General features: G+C 38.4%; 2 protein-coding genes across 2 annotated transcripts in view; both read left to right on the top strand.

Moving 5' to 3' along the window:
- Positions 1–6,740, top strand: part of EPHX4 (epoxide hydrolase 4) — a 61,024-nt gene extending 54,284 nt beyond the window's left edge. Inside the window, exon 7 of the mRNA XM_006830967.1 lies at positions 6,257–6,740. Within this exon, the coding sequence (XP_006831030.1) occupies positions 6,257–6,488 (232 nt within the window). The 3' untranslated portion in view covers positions 6,489–6,740. The remainder of the gene's footprint in view (positions 1–6,256) is intronic.
- Positions 6,741–9,680: 2,940 nt separating this feature from the next.
- Positions 9,681–11,192, top strand: LOC102815868 (lysophosphatidylcholine acyltransferase 2B-like). Its single transcript, XM_006831057.1, has one exon. The coding sequence runs from the start codon at positions 9,840–9,842 to the stop codon at positions 11,190–11,192; it is 1,353 nt and encodes a 450-aa protein (XP_006831120.1). The 5' UTR covers positions 9,681–9,839.
- The last annotated feature ends 3,621 nt before the right edge of the window (positions 11,193–14,813 follow it).

The raw sequence follows: 14,813 nt of genomic DNA, 5'->3' as shown, positions 1-14,813 counted from the left end.
TATAGGTCAGGTTCATCATGAAGATGTATCTTCTGTCACTGTAGCTGTTCCAGTCGGCTTGTCCTTTCTAGTGGGAATGTCTTACCTCATAAGGTTGTTGATGGGACTCAGGATTCCACCTAAGGTCCTATACTCTGTAAAGGCTTTGCATGAGGCCTATTTCACTAGGATTTTTTGTTCTTCCCTCCTTAGGTTTTACATAAAGAATAGAATTAGAAATTCAACATATATAGAATAGAAAGAGAGCAAAAAATGGGGAAGGAGTGCTATATGAAGAGTTCGTGGCTAAGAACTTTTTCTAGCAAAATAATATTAACAGAATATATGATTTTTCAGAGCAGTAGGAGAGGATAAGGAAACAATTCCAAAGAAGACAGGAAAGAAGAAAAAACAAAACACTAAGTAGAAAGCAAAAAATAAGATAAAGGTATATCATTATGTCAGTAATCATAATATTCATGTATTAAACTTGTCAGCTAAAACGCTGGATATGAGATTAGTATTTTTTCAATCCACCTGTATGGCGCTGTAGGATAAGTACTGAATTGATAATCATAAGGTCGGCTGGTGAAACCCACCAACGGCTCTCGGGAACCCTCTCCAGATTTGCTATGAGTCAGAACCGATGCACCAGCACACATCAACAACAGGTTTTCATTGTGACTATTGTAAACACCCTATGTTGCTGTGGTTGTTGTTAAGTGCTGTTGATTTGGTTCTGACCCACGGTGACCCTGTAGAGGGTTTCAGAGGAGCATCTAGTGAGCGTGAACCCCCAATCTTATAGTTGAAACCAAGTTTGCAGTCCAGCACATAAACCCACAGCGCCACAGCAGGACTCCAATGAAAGCCAAAGGACACAAAAATGTTGAAAGTAAGAGGGTGAACAAACTTCTAGCAGGGATTAATTTAAATTTGGAGTCCTGGTGTGGCGCTGTGGGCTAATACGCCAGACTGCAAAGTCGTTTGAACTGCAAGGTTGGTGGTTCAAGCTCACCAGCTGCTCATTGGAAACCCTATAGGGTTGCTATGGGTCGGAATTGACTCGATGGCCCTTAAAAACAACAACAATTTAAATGAGACAAAAATCCCTCAAACTCATTGTCTCAATACAGAATCTAAGGGGAATCATGGGATTATAAAAATAAAGGGAGAAGAGGAAAATTCCTAAATATCTTTTGACTAACAACAGCAACAAAACTTACAAATATATCTATCTTTAGCAAAATAGTGATGTTGATTTAAATGTTATTTGTAGGTAGCAACTTATCAAGAAAGACAATGATTAGAAAATCAAATAGACATTCTGAAGGTTACAAGTCATATTTTAGAGGACATAACACTAATGTTTGAAGTCCAGGTTTTATTGTTTGTTGTTGCTATTTGTTTTCTACAAATAACATTTCAAATACAGTTTATAAAAGAAAACAGAATTGTACATTTTCACAGTTTCAGTTTTGGACAGAAGACTAAGAATGATATATTTTATTTATTTATTTATACATACATACATATATACATACATACATACACTATTACCTGATGGTACATGGAAGAGATTGCAATCATTGTAATGAAACAAAGTATATGATTTGTTGAATGTAAAACTGATGATCTGCTCTGTAAACCTTTCCTCAATTCATAATAAAAAGTTTTTGTTTAAAAAAACAAAAAAGAATGATATATTTTTAAATGTTCTCAATCTATATTTATCAGAACTAGCTTTATGATGCAGAACAGTATGTTTTAAGTGACTTATAAAGAATAACAGATGTTCATTATGAGGACCTGCATTCCCAAGTGTAAGCACTAGAATTAGTACAGAAAGAAAAAAACAAAACAGGGCTGTGAAGTTCAAAACTCAGAATTCAATAATGACAGAGTTTTAAACTAGATTGGTGCAGATTGAGTGTAGGTGGGTAATGGTCACTGTAGACCTTCCAGAAGTTCAACTGACCCCCTCTGAGCATATCCTTATATAGGGCAATCAAAGCCAAGTGTATCATCAACAACGGCATTATATGATATATATAATAAGTTTACATATCAAGTATTGTAGATTATAATCAAGAACAAATTCATCCCTCATTTATCACTCTAAACTTCCCAGACCAAAGACACTTCTATATTTGGAGTCAAGGAACCAGAATGGACCTAACCGTCAAAATAGATAAAGATGTCTAAACTTACAACAAGGCATTCAAGAAAAAAAAAAAAAAAAAGTGGACAAATTCATGAAAGAATTAAAGCCACCCCTCTCAGTAATCTGTCAACCAAGTGAACAAAAATAAGGATAGAGAAGATTTGACCAACCCCATTAAATCTTTAATTAGTGGGCAATTTTAGAATCCTGCACCCCAAAATTTTAAATACACATTCTTTTTGAGCATATAAGAAATATGTGAAGATTGATTACGTACTAGGCAACAAAACAAGTCTTAACAAAGGAAAGATTACCATGTAGATTATGTTCTATGACCACAGTGCAGTTAGAAATTAAAAACAAAAAATTTTTAAATCGTCATATATTCAGAAATATGAAACACTTAATATCTCACAGAGGAAAAAAAAAAAAAACATAATAGAAATTTGTAAAAATTTCAAGCCAAATGGTATCAAAACATGTCAAATACAGCTAAAAAAAAACCCTTAGAAATATAAAACTTACATGTTTTTATTTCTGATTTCTTATATTTTTAATTTGTACATTTTTTTTTTACCTTGATCAATCTGACCAGTCTTTTCAAAGAACCTGCTTTTGTTGATTGTCTCTATTGTGTATTTTTTAAAAAATTATATAGATTTTTTATTTTATCTAAATTATTTTCCATTTTTGTTGACATGCTTTTCTTTTTCTAATTTCTTGAATTATTCTCTTAGCTCACTAATTTTCAATCTTCTCTTTTAATACAACTTGGTAAAAACCAAATTCCACGTAGTCTTTACTCCTAGGGCAGTAGCTCTTAACAGACTCGCCTGGAGGGCTTGTTAAATCACAAAAGGCTGGACCCACTCCCAGAACTTCTGGTTTAGTATGTCTGGGGAAGGTCCAAGGATTGGTACATCTAACAAGTTCACAGGTGATGCCTGTTGCTTCTAGCAGGGGGACTATACTCTGAGAACCTTCCTGATGGTGAGGGGAAGAAAAGAAAAGAAAGATACAGTTCTAACTGCAATGTTTTTATTTCTCTTAAGCTGAGTAGAGGATTTGTGGATGCTGTTATATTCGCCATTGTTGTTGTTGTTGCTATGTGCCATGGAGTCAGGTGCTAACTTACGGCGACCCTGTACAGGGTATCCGAGGCTGTAAATCTTTATGGAAGCAGAAAGCCTCATCTTCCTCCTGCAGAACAGCTGGTAGTTTCGAACTGCTGACCCTGAGGTTAGCAGCCCTATTCGTAACCACTATATTCGACATTACTTTTAATGAACGTAATGAAATATGTCTATATACAAAAATAATAATGGAGTATAACACACTCTGGAAATCATTACCTTAACATTTACGAATCAGCTATAGATCAATTTGGAAGAATTTTAACTTGCTAATTTAATTAGTCTGAATGTTTAACAATTTAGAGCAATAATCATTACTTCTTGCTACAGAATTTTAGATTTTTCAAATTGTTTCTGTGCTTAACTAAAATAATCATTTTAAAATCCTAATATTGTGTCAAGTGTTTCTAATAAGTTATTCAGTTAACATAATAAAACTACCCTCTTCAAGCATTTAATGTTTTACGTTATTTTGTATGTAACATGTTTCATGGAGGTTTAGAAGCCTTAGAATCAGAGAATATGTGAGTTTTCGTTTTCTAGAAAATTTTACCTCAAACTGATCAGCAATGGGTTGCTAACCAAAAGGTCAGTGGTTTGAACTCACCAGCCACTTCCCAGGAGAAAGATGAGGCAGTCTGCTTCTGTAATGATTTACAGCCTCAGAAATCCTACAGAGCAGTTCTAGTCTGCGCTATAGGTTGCTGTGCATTGGAATTAATTTGACAGTGGGGTTTGCGCTTTGACTAATAATCTTCTAAAACGTCCTTACTTGACTGATTCAATTACTACATGCACAGATATTGCTACAAATATGCAGAGATGTATTTGTATGTGTTAGAACATTTTTTTTTCCTGTCAGTGTACTCATTCCCAATGAACTTAATTTTTAGGAGCATCATTGCCAAATGATGGGTACGTCCATGGGAGTCAAAAATTAAGTCTTGATGGCTATGTGTAACATATTGCATTTCCAGCAGCATTTTGTTATCAACCTCAAGTAGCTTTCTTATAATTACTAAAATGTGAGTCTGTGCTAGATGTCTAGGTAAGACAGGGTTGAATGTCACATAGGGTTTCCAAGGCTATAAATCTGTGTGTGTGTGTGTGTGTGTGTGAATTGGTGAAGGTTTACAGAGAAGATCATCAGTTTTACACTCAACAATTCATACATTTTTTAAGACTGTAAATCTTCATAGATGCAGACTGTCACTTCTTTCTCTTCTGGGTTCAAACTACTGATCTTTCAGTTAGCAGCCAGGCATTTTTACCACTGTGCCACCAGAGCTCCTTTAAATTCTGCTGGTGGTGGTGGAGGTGTACTGTAGAGTTGGTTCCGATTCACAGCAACCTTATATAGCAGGGGTTGTTGTTGTTATGTGCCATTCAGTAGGTTCCGACTCATAGCAAGCCCTTATAGGATTTCTGAAAAGCAGCTGGTGAGCCTGAACCACTGACCTTTCAGTTCAGACCCACCTTGCGGACCAGCGCATTAACCCACAGCGCCACACCAGGACTCTATGGTGGTGGTGGTGGTGGTTATGTGCCATGGAGTGGGGTCCAACACATAGCAACCCTGTATAGGGTTTCCAAGGCTGTAAATCTTTACTGGAGCAGAAAGATTCATCTTTCTCCCACGAAACTGCTGGTAGTTTCAAACTGCTGACTCATAGAGTAGCAGCCTGATGTGTAACCACTAAGCTTCTTCCAGGCCAATAGGGAACCTTTTTTCTACCAAGTGTCATTGGGATATTTATAACATCATTTGCAGGCCATACAAAATTATCATCTTAAAAATTAGCCTGCTGTATTTGGTCAAACATATTTAATTAACTCACCACTCATGTGACTCCTGTAGGATCAGCATTGGACTGTGAACCATAAGGTCGGCAGTTCAAACCCACCAGCTGCTCTTCAGAAACCCTATACAGGATCACTGTGAGTCAGAACCAACTTGACAAAACTTAACAATATACAGCCCTCTGGTTGGATATTCCTCACCCCTGCTGTATAGGGTTTCCAAGGCAGTAAATTTTTACCGAAGCAAAAAGCCTCATTTTTCTCCTGCAGAATGACTGGTAGATTTGAACTGCTGACCTTGGGGTTAGCAGCCCATCATGTAACCACTATGCTATTTTATTGGACCCTTTCTTAAATAACCTTTAAATTTTTCATTGTGCATGTTGATTACCTAATGCAGTGTTTTTCAACTTTTTTTGCATTATCACTTCTACGAGGTGCTTTATTGAAGCTTTGGTGGTTCTGTAGGATAAGCACTGGGTTGCTAACCACAAGGTCAGCAGTTCAAATTGACCAGTCCATGGGAGAACTGTAAGGACTTACAGCTGCAGAAACCCTATGTTGTTGTTGTTAAGTGCCATTGAGTCAATTGCGACTCATAGTGAGCCCGTATCAGATTTCTGAGGAGCAGCTGGTGAGCTTGAACCACCGACCTTGAGGTTCAAACTGACTTTGCAATCCTGCGCATTAACCCACAGCACCACACCAGGACTCCCAGAAACCCTGTACAGAGTTACTATGAGTTGCAACCAACTCCACAGCACCTTACAGCAAGAAGTAGACTCAAACTAGCCTCTCTATACAAGAAAGATGAGGTTGTCTGCTCCTATAACGATTTACAGTCTCAGAACTCCTACATGGGGTCACTATTAGTTGGAATCAACTCAACGGCAGTGCATTTGGTTTAAAGAGATTGTTAAGACATTTAATTTTTCTAATTATCCTCACTTAATGAAATTTTAACATCACAGATATGCTGTATACCTATTTATGCACTCTGCAAGTATATTCATTCCTTATGTATAAAATGAATAACAATTTTTCACCCTCTCAAGATTACATTTTCACTCCCTTAGTGATGATCTAACCCGCATTGAGACTGTATTGCCTAATAGAGCATTATGGGGGGAAATGGTTATTTTAGCTTTTACAATGAGTTTCAATATGTTTTGTTTTATAGTTGCCTGCCTCTCAAACATCATATGGTGACCACTCCAACACTACTACTGTGGGGCGAGAGAGATGCATTTATGGAGGCTGAGATGGCTGAAGTCACAAAGATTTATGTTAAAAACTATTTCAGGTTAACTATTTTGTCAGAAGCCAGTCATTGGCTTCAACAAGACCAACCTGACATAGTGAACAAGTTGATATGGACATTTCTAAAAGAAGAATCAAGAAAAAAAGATTGACTTTTCTATATCTTCTATGAGGGGTCTGCAATGATATTGCTAAATAATTTCTAACAATTGTTCATTAACTTCCTTATGCTTTATTAGGGAAAATGGTTTTAATATTCTTTGTCTTAACTAAATATACTGACAACATGGAATTAAAAAAAAAAAAAGAGTGTGTGATGTGAACATGTAATATAATGCTTATTTACTCAGTTGTGTTTTGCACAGAAAAGCATCTGCCTTAAAATGTATACACTTGTACAAAAATGAAGTTGGGAAAAGTGGCTCAGTTTTGGTTTATTGCTTTCTTTACCCTGTTTACATATGGTGCCTTTATCAAATATATATTTAAGATTAGATGTGCCATATTAAAAGACAAACTTAAAATGGTTTAACTTTTCATTTTATTGTTTAAAGTTCTTTTTACTATTTTTTAACCATTAAAAGATTCTATTACCAAGTCTCTTGAATTTCTAGTTTATGCACTAAATTAAAGGAAAATATATCTAAATTAATATGCCTAGATGAAATACTTCTATTCAACCAAGGGATGATGCAGATTCCCATATATATATGAGTGTATGTGTATATATACACACACACCACACACACATATAAGAGCCCTGGTGTGGTGCTGTAGGTCAGTGCTTCATATCCACCAGCTGCTCTTGGAAACTCTATACAGGGTGGTTATGAGTCAGAACCAACTCAACAGAACTTAACAACAACAACAACATGTACTAGAATAAAAACTCCACAGGACAGAGATTTTTTTTTACTACTTTGTTAACAAGTATATCTAGCATTGAGAGTAAGGGTTTGGCACATTATAGGTACTCAAATAAATGCTTAATTAGTAATAATATATGATGGGGTTTCAAAATTCATGGGAAAATTCCATTGTCTCTTAATTCTATTTTCCACAAACTTTTTGAAGCCCCTTGTTTCTGACACACTGCTATGTATTTTGAGGGATAAAAGTAGATGACATGATAACACTGAACTGTCCCTGAAGAAGCATACACAGAATACAGTTAAGTTAAACTATGGTTCAGGAATTGAAATAGACATTACAAATAAGAGTAGGAAAAGAGTTAAAGAATAGAGAAATGATAACAGCTCAAGGTGTAACTCATTCTTTCCTGGGTTGCTCTACTTTGCTCCGTGTCCCTATGTAAGTTCTGAATTGGTGAAAGGAATTCTCCCTCCCAAAAATAAAGTAAAATAGTATCCTAGCAACCTGTGCATCATAGCATCATTACCAGAGAGGAGTATCATTAATTTATGAATGTGAAAATGAGTTTTAACAAGTTACTTAGCCAATGCCTACAGTATAAGTGCTGAAGCCAGAACCTGGCCTACATCAATTTGGTTGTAAAATCCATGAACTTCCCATTTAGATCACATTCTGATTAACAGGCTTTGCTATCACACCATTCTAACAGTTTTATTGGTAACTGGTAGGCTCTAAAAAATGGAAAAATCTCACAGAAACTCGAAATTTGACTTTTAAGTCTTGGAAAATGAATTCATACATTGCTGTTAAGTGCCATCGAGCTGGTTCCGACTCATAGTGACCCAGTATAGGGTTTCCAAGGAGCTGATGGTAAGTTTGAACCGCCGACCTTGTGGTTAGCAGTCCAGTGCTTACCCTACAGTACCAAATCAGGACTTCTATACAGCATTAATAAAGTTGCAAAGTATAGAAGAACTTTTTATTACTTTCCTCCTATTCACTTCAGATTACTTTGCTGCTCTCAAAGGAAGGTGCAGACTGTTGACTGTGTGTGCAGACACTCAGAAATTCACTTATTTGAACCTGTTACCAACAAAAGTGATTTTCAGGTTTGTTGTTATTCTTACTTAATGCCAGTTTGGTTTGCTGACTGATTCATGTGGACTATTGTTAAGAACATAAATCAAATATGCCATTGTCAATTCTGGCCTGTTTTAATGAATATGCATTATTTTTTTCCAAATGAATGTGGAAAAAGTACTTGTAACAGGTATGCAGTTTGGAAGGATAAAGACGTCTCACTTCCTCCTTAGAAATTCGTTTGTAAGATTAAGAATGTTTGACTTAACCAACTGGCAAAACAGTTATGTAGGTAACTTTACCGTTTTGTTGTTAAGTGCCAGTTGAGTCAGTTCTGACTCATAGCAACTTTGTATAGGGTTTCCAAGGAGTGGCTTGTGGTTAGCAGTCCTGTGCTTATCCCATAGCATCACACCAGGACTCTAACTATACTGGTTGTTGTTGTTAAGTGCCGTTGAGTCAGTTCCGACCCATAGCGACCCTGTATAGGGTTTCTGCTAAGCGGCTGATGAGCTTGAACTGCAGACCTTGTGTTCAAACCACCTTTGCAATCCAGCGCACTTACCCACAGCGCCACACCAGGACTCTATTGGTGGTGGCATTTAAATTTTAAAAGTTGCAATTAATCTATTCCTTGGGTGATGCAAAAGATTAAGTGCTGGCTACTAACCAAAAGGTTGGTAGTTCGAACCCATTCAGAGACACCTTGAAAGAAAGGTCTGGGAACTGCTTTTAAAAGGTTGTTGTTGTTATTGTTAAGTGCCATTAAGTTGGTTCTGACTCACAGTAACCCTATATATGGTTTCCAGAGAGAGGCTGGTGAATTTGAACCGACTTTGCGCTTCTTTATCCAGTGCTTATCTCATAGCCCAGAAAGGAAACAGACTTAAACAGCATAGTGGTTACGAATTGGGCTGCTAACCTCAAGGTCAGCAGTTCGAAACCACCAACTGTTCCTCGGGACAAAGATGAGGCTTTCTGCTCTTGTAAAGATTCACAGCCTCAGAAACCCTGTACAGGGTCGCTATGAGTCGGAATCGACTCCATAGCACATCACCACCACCAAGCTTTGTCAAAAGCAAGATGTTTGCAAAAGAACAATTACAAAGAAAAACCCTCCACCAGTTTTCTATTGCAATTCTGATTCTTCTGTTAAATCATTTGCCCTCTGTGATGTTTTTCTGATTTTATAAGTAATACATCATTTCCTATTAACCCACAATTGTGTCAGAGTTCTGATTATGTGCAAACAGAACAGGCTTAGCGACGTGGGGGAGGGGTGAGTTCAGCCGTGGTCCCCAGAGACCAAGGGCACCGTGAGAAGCGGACCACAGGATTTCCTCATCCAGGACTCGGAGTCGCCCATGGAAGGGACGGTGGAGGCAACCTCTGATCGAGAGCTGTGGGAATCCAGGAGACTGTCAAGGACCAAGTCTTTATTCTCACCGGCTGTGGTTAACCCCTTTGTGCATCGGATTCACTTCAGTGCCTGGCAATGGGTTTGCACCTTCCTCTTGGGCACTGTGCTGGTGCCTGTGCGAGTGTCCTGCATGGTCCTCCTCTCCCTCTTCATCTGGCCCATGGTCACACTTGCCACCATTTGCCGTCCTGCTAAACCAGCCCTGCCAGCCTCGAATTGGAGAAGAAAACTGACGCAGCCAGTTCTCAAGATCTTGTTACAGGCAATGTTCTTTTCTGCGGGGTTCGTGGTTAAAGTGAAAGGGAAAAAGGCAAGGCGAACCGAGGCCCCCATCTTAGTGGTGGCGCCGCATACCAGCTTCTTTGACGCAATCGTCTGTGTTGTGGCAGGGTTACCTTCAGTGGTCACGGCTACTGAAAACACAAGGATTCGAGGGGTTGGGAAAGTTCTACTTTCCACGCAGCCAGTACTTGTGACCAGAGATGACCCCAATTCCAGGAAGAATACCCGGAATGAAATCCTGAGGCGTGTGGCATCCGGAAAGAAATGGCCACAGATCCTGATTTTCCCAGAAGGCGTGTGCACCAATCGCTCCTGTCTAGTCACCTTTAAACTTGGGGCCTTCACTCCGGGTGTTCCCGTGCAGCCAGTGTTGCTCAGGTATCCAAACACTCTGGACACGGTGACCTGTACCTGGCAGGGCTTATCAAGATTACAGGTCTTTCTGTTGACTTTGTGTCAACTCTTCACCAGGGTGACTATTGAGTTTATGCCTATTTATACCCCAAATAACGACGAAAAAGAAGATCCAATCCTTTTTGCCAATACAGTACGGATCAACATGGCAAATGCCCTGGGAGTACCTGTGACAGATCACACTTATGAAGATTGCAAACTGATGGTTTCTGCAGGTCACCTTCAACTACCCATGGAAGCTGGTTTGGTGGAATTTACGAAAATTAGTCATAAATTAAAGTTAGATTGGGATAATATTCATCAGTGTTTGGATGAATATGCTGCAATTGCAGTTGCCTCCGAAGGAGGAAAGATAGGAATTGAAGAGTTTGCAAGATTCTTAAAACTCCCTATTTCAAAGCCCCTGAGACAACTTTTTGCTCTCTTTGACAGAAACAAGGATGGCAGCATAGACTTCAGAGAGTATGTGATCGGTCTGACTGTCCTATGCAACCCTGACAACACTGAACAGATTCTCCGGATGTCATTTAAGCTTTTTGATCTTGATAAAGATGGTTTCATCACAAAAGAGGAGTTAACGTCTATTCTTAGGGCAGCTTTCGGAGTGCCACATCTTGATGCTTCTAAACTCTTTCGGGAAATAGCTGGACAGAACACAGAGTACATTTCATTCAAAACCTTTAAGAAATTTGGCCTGAAGCATCCAGCATATGCCAAGTTATTTAGTTGCTACCTAGATCTTCAGGCAGCCCATGTATGTTCATTATCACAAGCAATAAAGGTTTAATCACTGCTTTTAAAGGTTAAAGTCAGCCTGAAAGTGATTAAAGTTACTTTTCAGGTAGAAACTCTGATTGGAATAAAAATTTCATTTAAGGGGAAAATGCAATAGATTTTAGTCTAAAGGTCATGGACATTTAGTTGATATTAAAAATATGCTTTTTATTTTATGTTTTAACCAGATTATATAGCATCTATTTTTCTTTTTTTAAGATAACTTTGTTTCGCTCAATGTGATCTAAAGGTAAAAGGTTAAGGGAACTGGTTTAATAAGCTTTGTTCACCTACCAGGCTTCTAGTTAATGTCTTTATTGTGCTTGTTGTTATTGTTAAGTGCCCTCAAGTTGGTTGCAATCCATACCAACCCTGTATAGGGTTTCTGAGGAGCAGCTGGTGAGCTTGAACCACCTACCTTGTGGTTCAAAGCAACTCTGCAGTTCAGCGCATTAACCCGCAGTGCAACATCAGGACTCCTTTATTGTGCTTAATTAATGCCACATTAAGTCCAGAGGAGTGTTAAAGCTTATTACCTCTCCCTCACTTTTGCATATGGAGTTGTTGTGAAGTGCTGCCGAGTTGGTTCCAACCCATAGTGACCCTGTATAGGGTTTCTGAGGAGCAGTAGGTGAGCTTGAATCACCGACCTTGCAGTTCAAATGGCTTTGCAGTCTAGTGCATTAACCCACAGCACCACAGCATGTGGAGTACAGCTAGTGAAATATAACTTTGTGGAGGAAATAGTACTAATTTAGAAAAAAAGCCTTACTTATCAGAATGGAAAATAACGCGAGGGTAGGGAGAAGGTAAAACTCCAGGGGGTAGCCTTAAAAATGTTGTTGTTGTTGTTGTTAGTTGCCATCGAGTAGGTACCAACTCACAGTGACTCTATGAAAAGCAAAACAAAACACGGCCTGGTCTTAGGCCAACCTCACAATCATTGCTATACTTGAGCCCATTGATGCTGCCATTGTGCCAATCCAATTCGCTGGGGGTTTTCCTCCTTTTCCCTGACCGTCCACTTTATCAAACATGATATCCTTCTCCAGTGACTGGTCCCTCCTGGAAATATGTCCAAAGTATGAGAGACGAAGTCTGGCCAACCTGGTTTCTAAGGAGCACTCTGGATGTACGTTTTCCACTACAGATCTATTTGTTCTTTTGGCAGTCCATGGTACTTTCTATATTCTACTCCAACACCATAGCTCAAATGTATCAATTCTTCTACAGTCTTCCTTATTCACTATCCAGTTTTCTCATACATATGAGGTTATTGGATATACCGTGGCTTGGGTCATGTGCACCTTAGTCCTCAAACTGACATCTTTGCTCTTGAACACGTTAAAGAGTTCTTGGGCGACAGATATTCCCAAAGCAATATTTCATTTGATTTCTTGACTGCTGCTTCCATGAGTGTTGATGGTTGATCCAAGAAGAATGAAGTCTTTGACAACTTTAATCTTTTCTCCATTTATATGGATGTTGTTTATTGATCAAATGGTGAGGAGTTTTGTTTTCTTTACATAGAGGTGCAGCCCATTCCAAAGCCTGTGGTCTTTGATCTTCATCAGTAAGAACTGTAAGTCCTCTTTGCTTTCAGCAAGCAAGGTTGTATCATCTGCATATCACAGGTTATTAATGAGTCTTCCTCCAATCCTGATGCCACATTTTTCAGCTTCTCAGATTATTTATTCAGCATACTATGGATAAGTATGGTGAAAGAATATAACCTTGGTGAACACCTTTCCTAATTTTAAACCATTTGGTGTTCCCTTGTTCTGTTCAAACAACTGCCTCTTGGTCTATGTACGGTTCGTCATGAGCACAATTAAGTGTTCCAGAATACTCATACTTTTCAATGTTGTTCATAGCGTGTCATGATCCACACAATCGAAGGATTTGCATAGTTAATAAAGCACAGGAAACATCTTTCTGGTATTCTCTACTTTAGCCAAGATCCATCTGACATCAGCAATGATATTCCTCATTCTTTGCCCTCTTCTGAAACTGGCTTGAACCTCTGGAAGTTTTCTGTCAATAAAACTTTACTCACATTGGATATCAATGATATTGTCCAATGATTTCTGCTTTCCTCTGGGTCACCTCTTTAGAATGGGCACAAATACAGATCTCTTCCAGTCAGTAGGACAGGTAGTTGTCTTCCAAATTTCTTGGCAAAAATGAGTGTATGCCTCCAGTGCTGTATCACTTTATTGAAAGATTTTGCCAGTGACTCAATGCACTTTGGACTTCTTCTTTCAGTATCATTGGCTCTAGATCATATACTACCTCTTGAAATAGTTGAACATCAATCATATTTTGGTACAGTGACTCGGTGTATTCTTTCCATCTTTTGATGCTTTCTTCATCTTTCAGTATTTTGCCCATAGAATCCTTCAATACTTCAAGTCGAGGATTGAATTTTTTCTTCAGATCCCTCAGCTTGAGAAATGCTGAGCATGTTCTTCCCTTTTGGTTTTTTTAAACTTCAGGTCTTTGCACATTTTGTTATAATAATTGACTTTGTCTTCTCAAGCTGACCTTTAAATTTTTCTGTTTACCTCTTGTAACTCCTCACTTTTTCCATTTGCTTTAGCATTTCTACGCTGCAGAGCAATTTTCAGAATCTCTTCTGATATCCATTTTGGTCCTTTCCTTCTCTCTTGTCTTCTCAATGACCTTTTGCTTTCTTCCTGTAAGATGTTCTTGATGTCATCCCACAACTCTTGGTCTTCGGTCTTTAGTGTCTAATACATCAAATCTGTTCTTGAGATGATCTCTAAATTCAGGTGGGTTATATTCACAATCATATTTTGGCTCTCGTGGATTGTTTTTATTTACTTCAGCTTCAGCCTGAATTTGCCTGTGAACAATTGATGGTCTGTTCCACAGTCTGCCCCTGGACTTTATTTGGCTGATGATAGGGAGAAGGAGAAATGGACTACTTCCAAAATTTAGTCACTGAAAACCTTAAAATATGCTTTATGAAAATAAGTCATAAGCTAATAATACACTCTATAGAAGACATGGATTATCTTCTAGACCACCACTTTCTGTTCATCTTCTAGACCACCACTTTCTGAACTCTTGCCTCCAGTATAATAAGATAGGGGTTTAGAGAGCTCAGTTGACTAGACCTACATCATACAGTTAATAAATACCTTAAGCTGGATTCAAACTCATGATTCTAAAGCCTGTGTTCTTAATCATTATACCATGTGCAGAGAAGAGTCCAGAAAGAGTCTATGTGAGGTTTTGGCAGAATTCTTTATCAGGTCTGTCTATTTATTGACACTGAGAGACCACTGGACAAATTAACGGTTGACCAATCCAGTAAAAAATAGTATTACACCTCACCTTGGGTAGACAGTATATATTTTTTAAATGAGAAGTGTATGTTGTTGTTGTTAGGTGCCATCAATTTAGTACCGACCCATAGTGACTTTATGCACAGCAGAACGGAACACTGCCTGATCCTCACTACTGTTGCCATGCTTGAGTTCATCGATGCTGCCACTTGGCCAATCCATCTCATTGGGGTCTTCCTCTTTTTCTCTGACCCTCCACCTTACCAAACATGATATCCTTCTCTAGCGACTGGTCCCTCCTGACAATATGTCCAAAGTATGAG

Source organism: Chrysochloris asiatica, unplaced genomic scaffold (assembly GCF_000296735.1).
Source record: "Chrysochloris asiatica unplaced genomic scaffold, ChrAsi1.0 scaffold00002, whole genome shotgun sequence".
Taxonomy (NCBI): Eukaryota; Metazoa; Chordata; class Mammalia; order Afrosoricida; family Chrysochloridae; genus Chrysochloris; species Chrysochloris asiatica.
The sequence above is the reverse complement of the archived record's forward strand: the minus strand, read 5'-3'. Positions and strand labels throughout refer to the sequence as shown.

Bases quoted from the DNA above. Each gene is read 5' to 3' on its own strand.
- LOC102815868 (XM_006831057.1), top strand. From the start codon at position 9,840: ATGGTCCTCCTCTCCCTCTTCATCTGGCCCATGGTCACACTTGCCACC.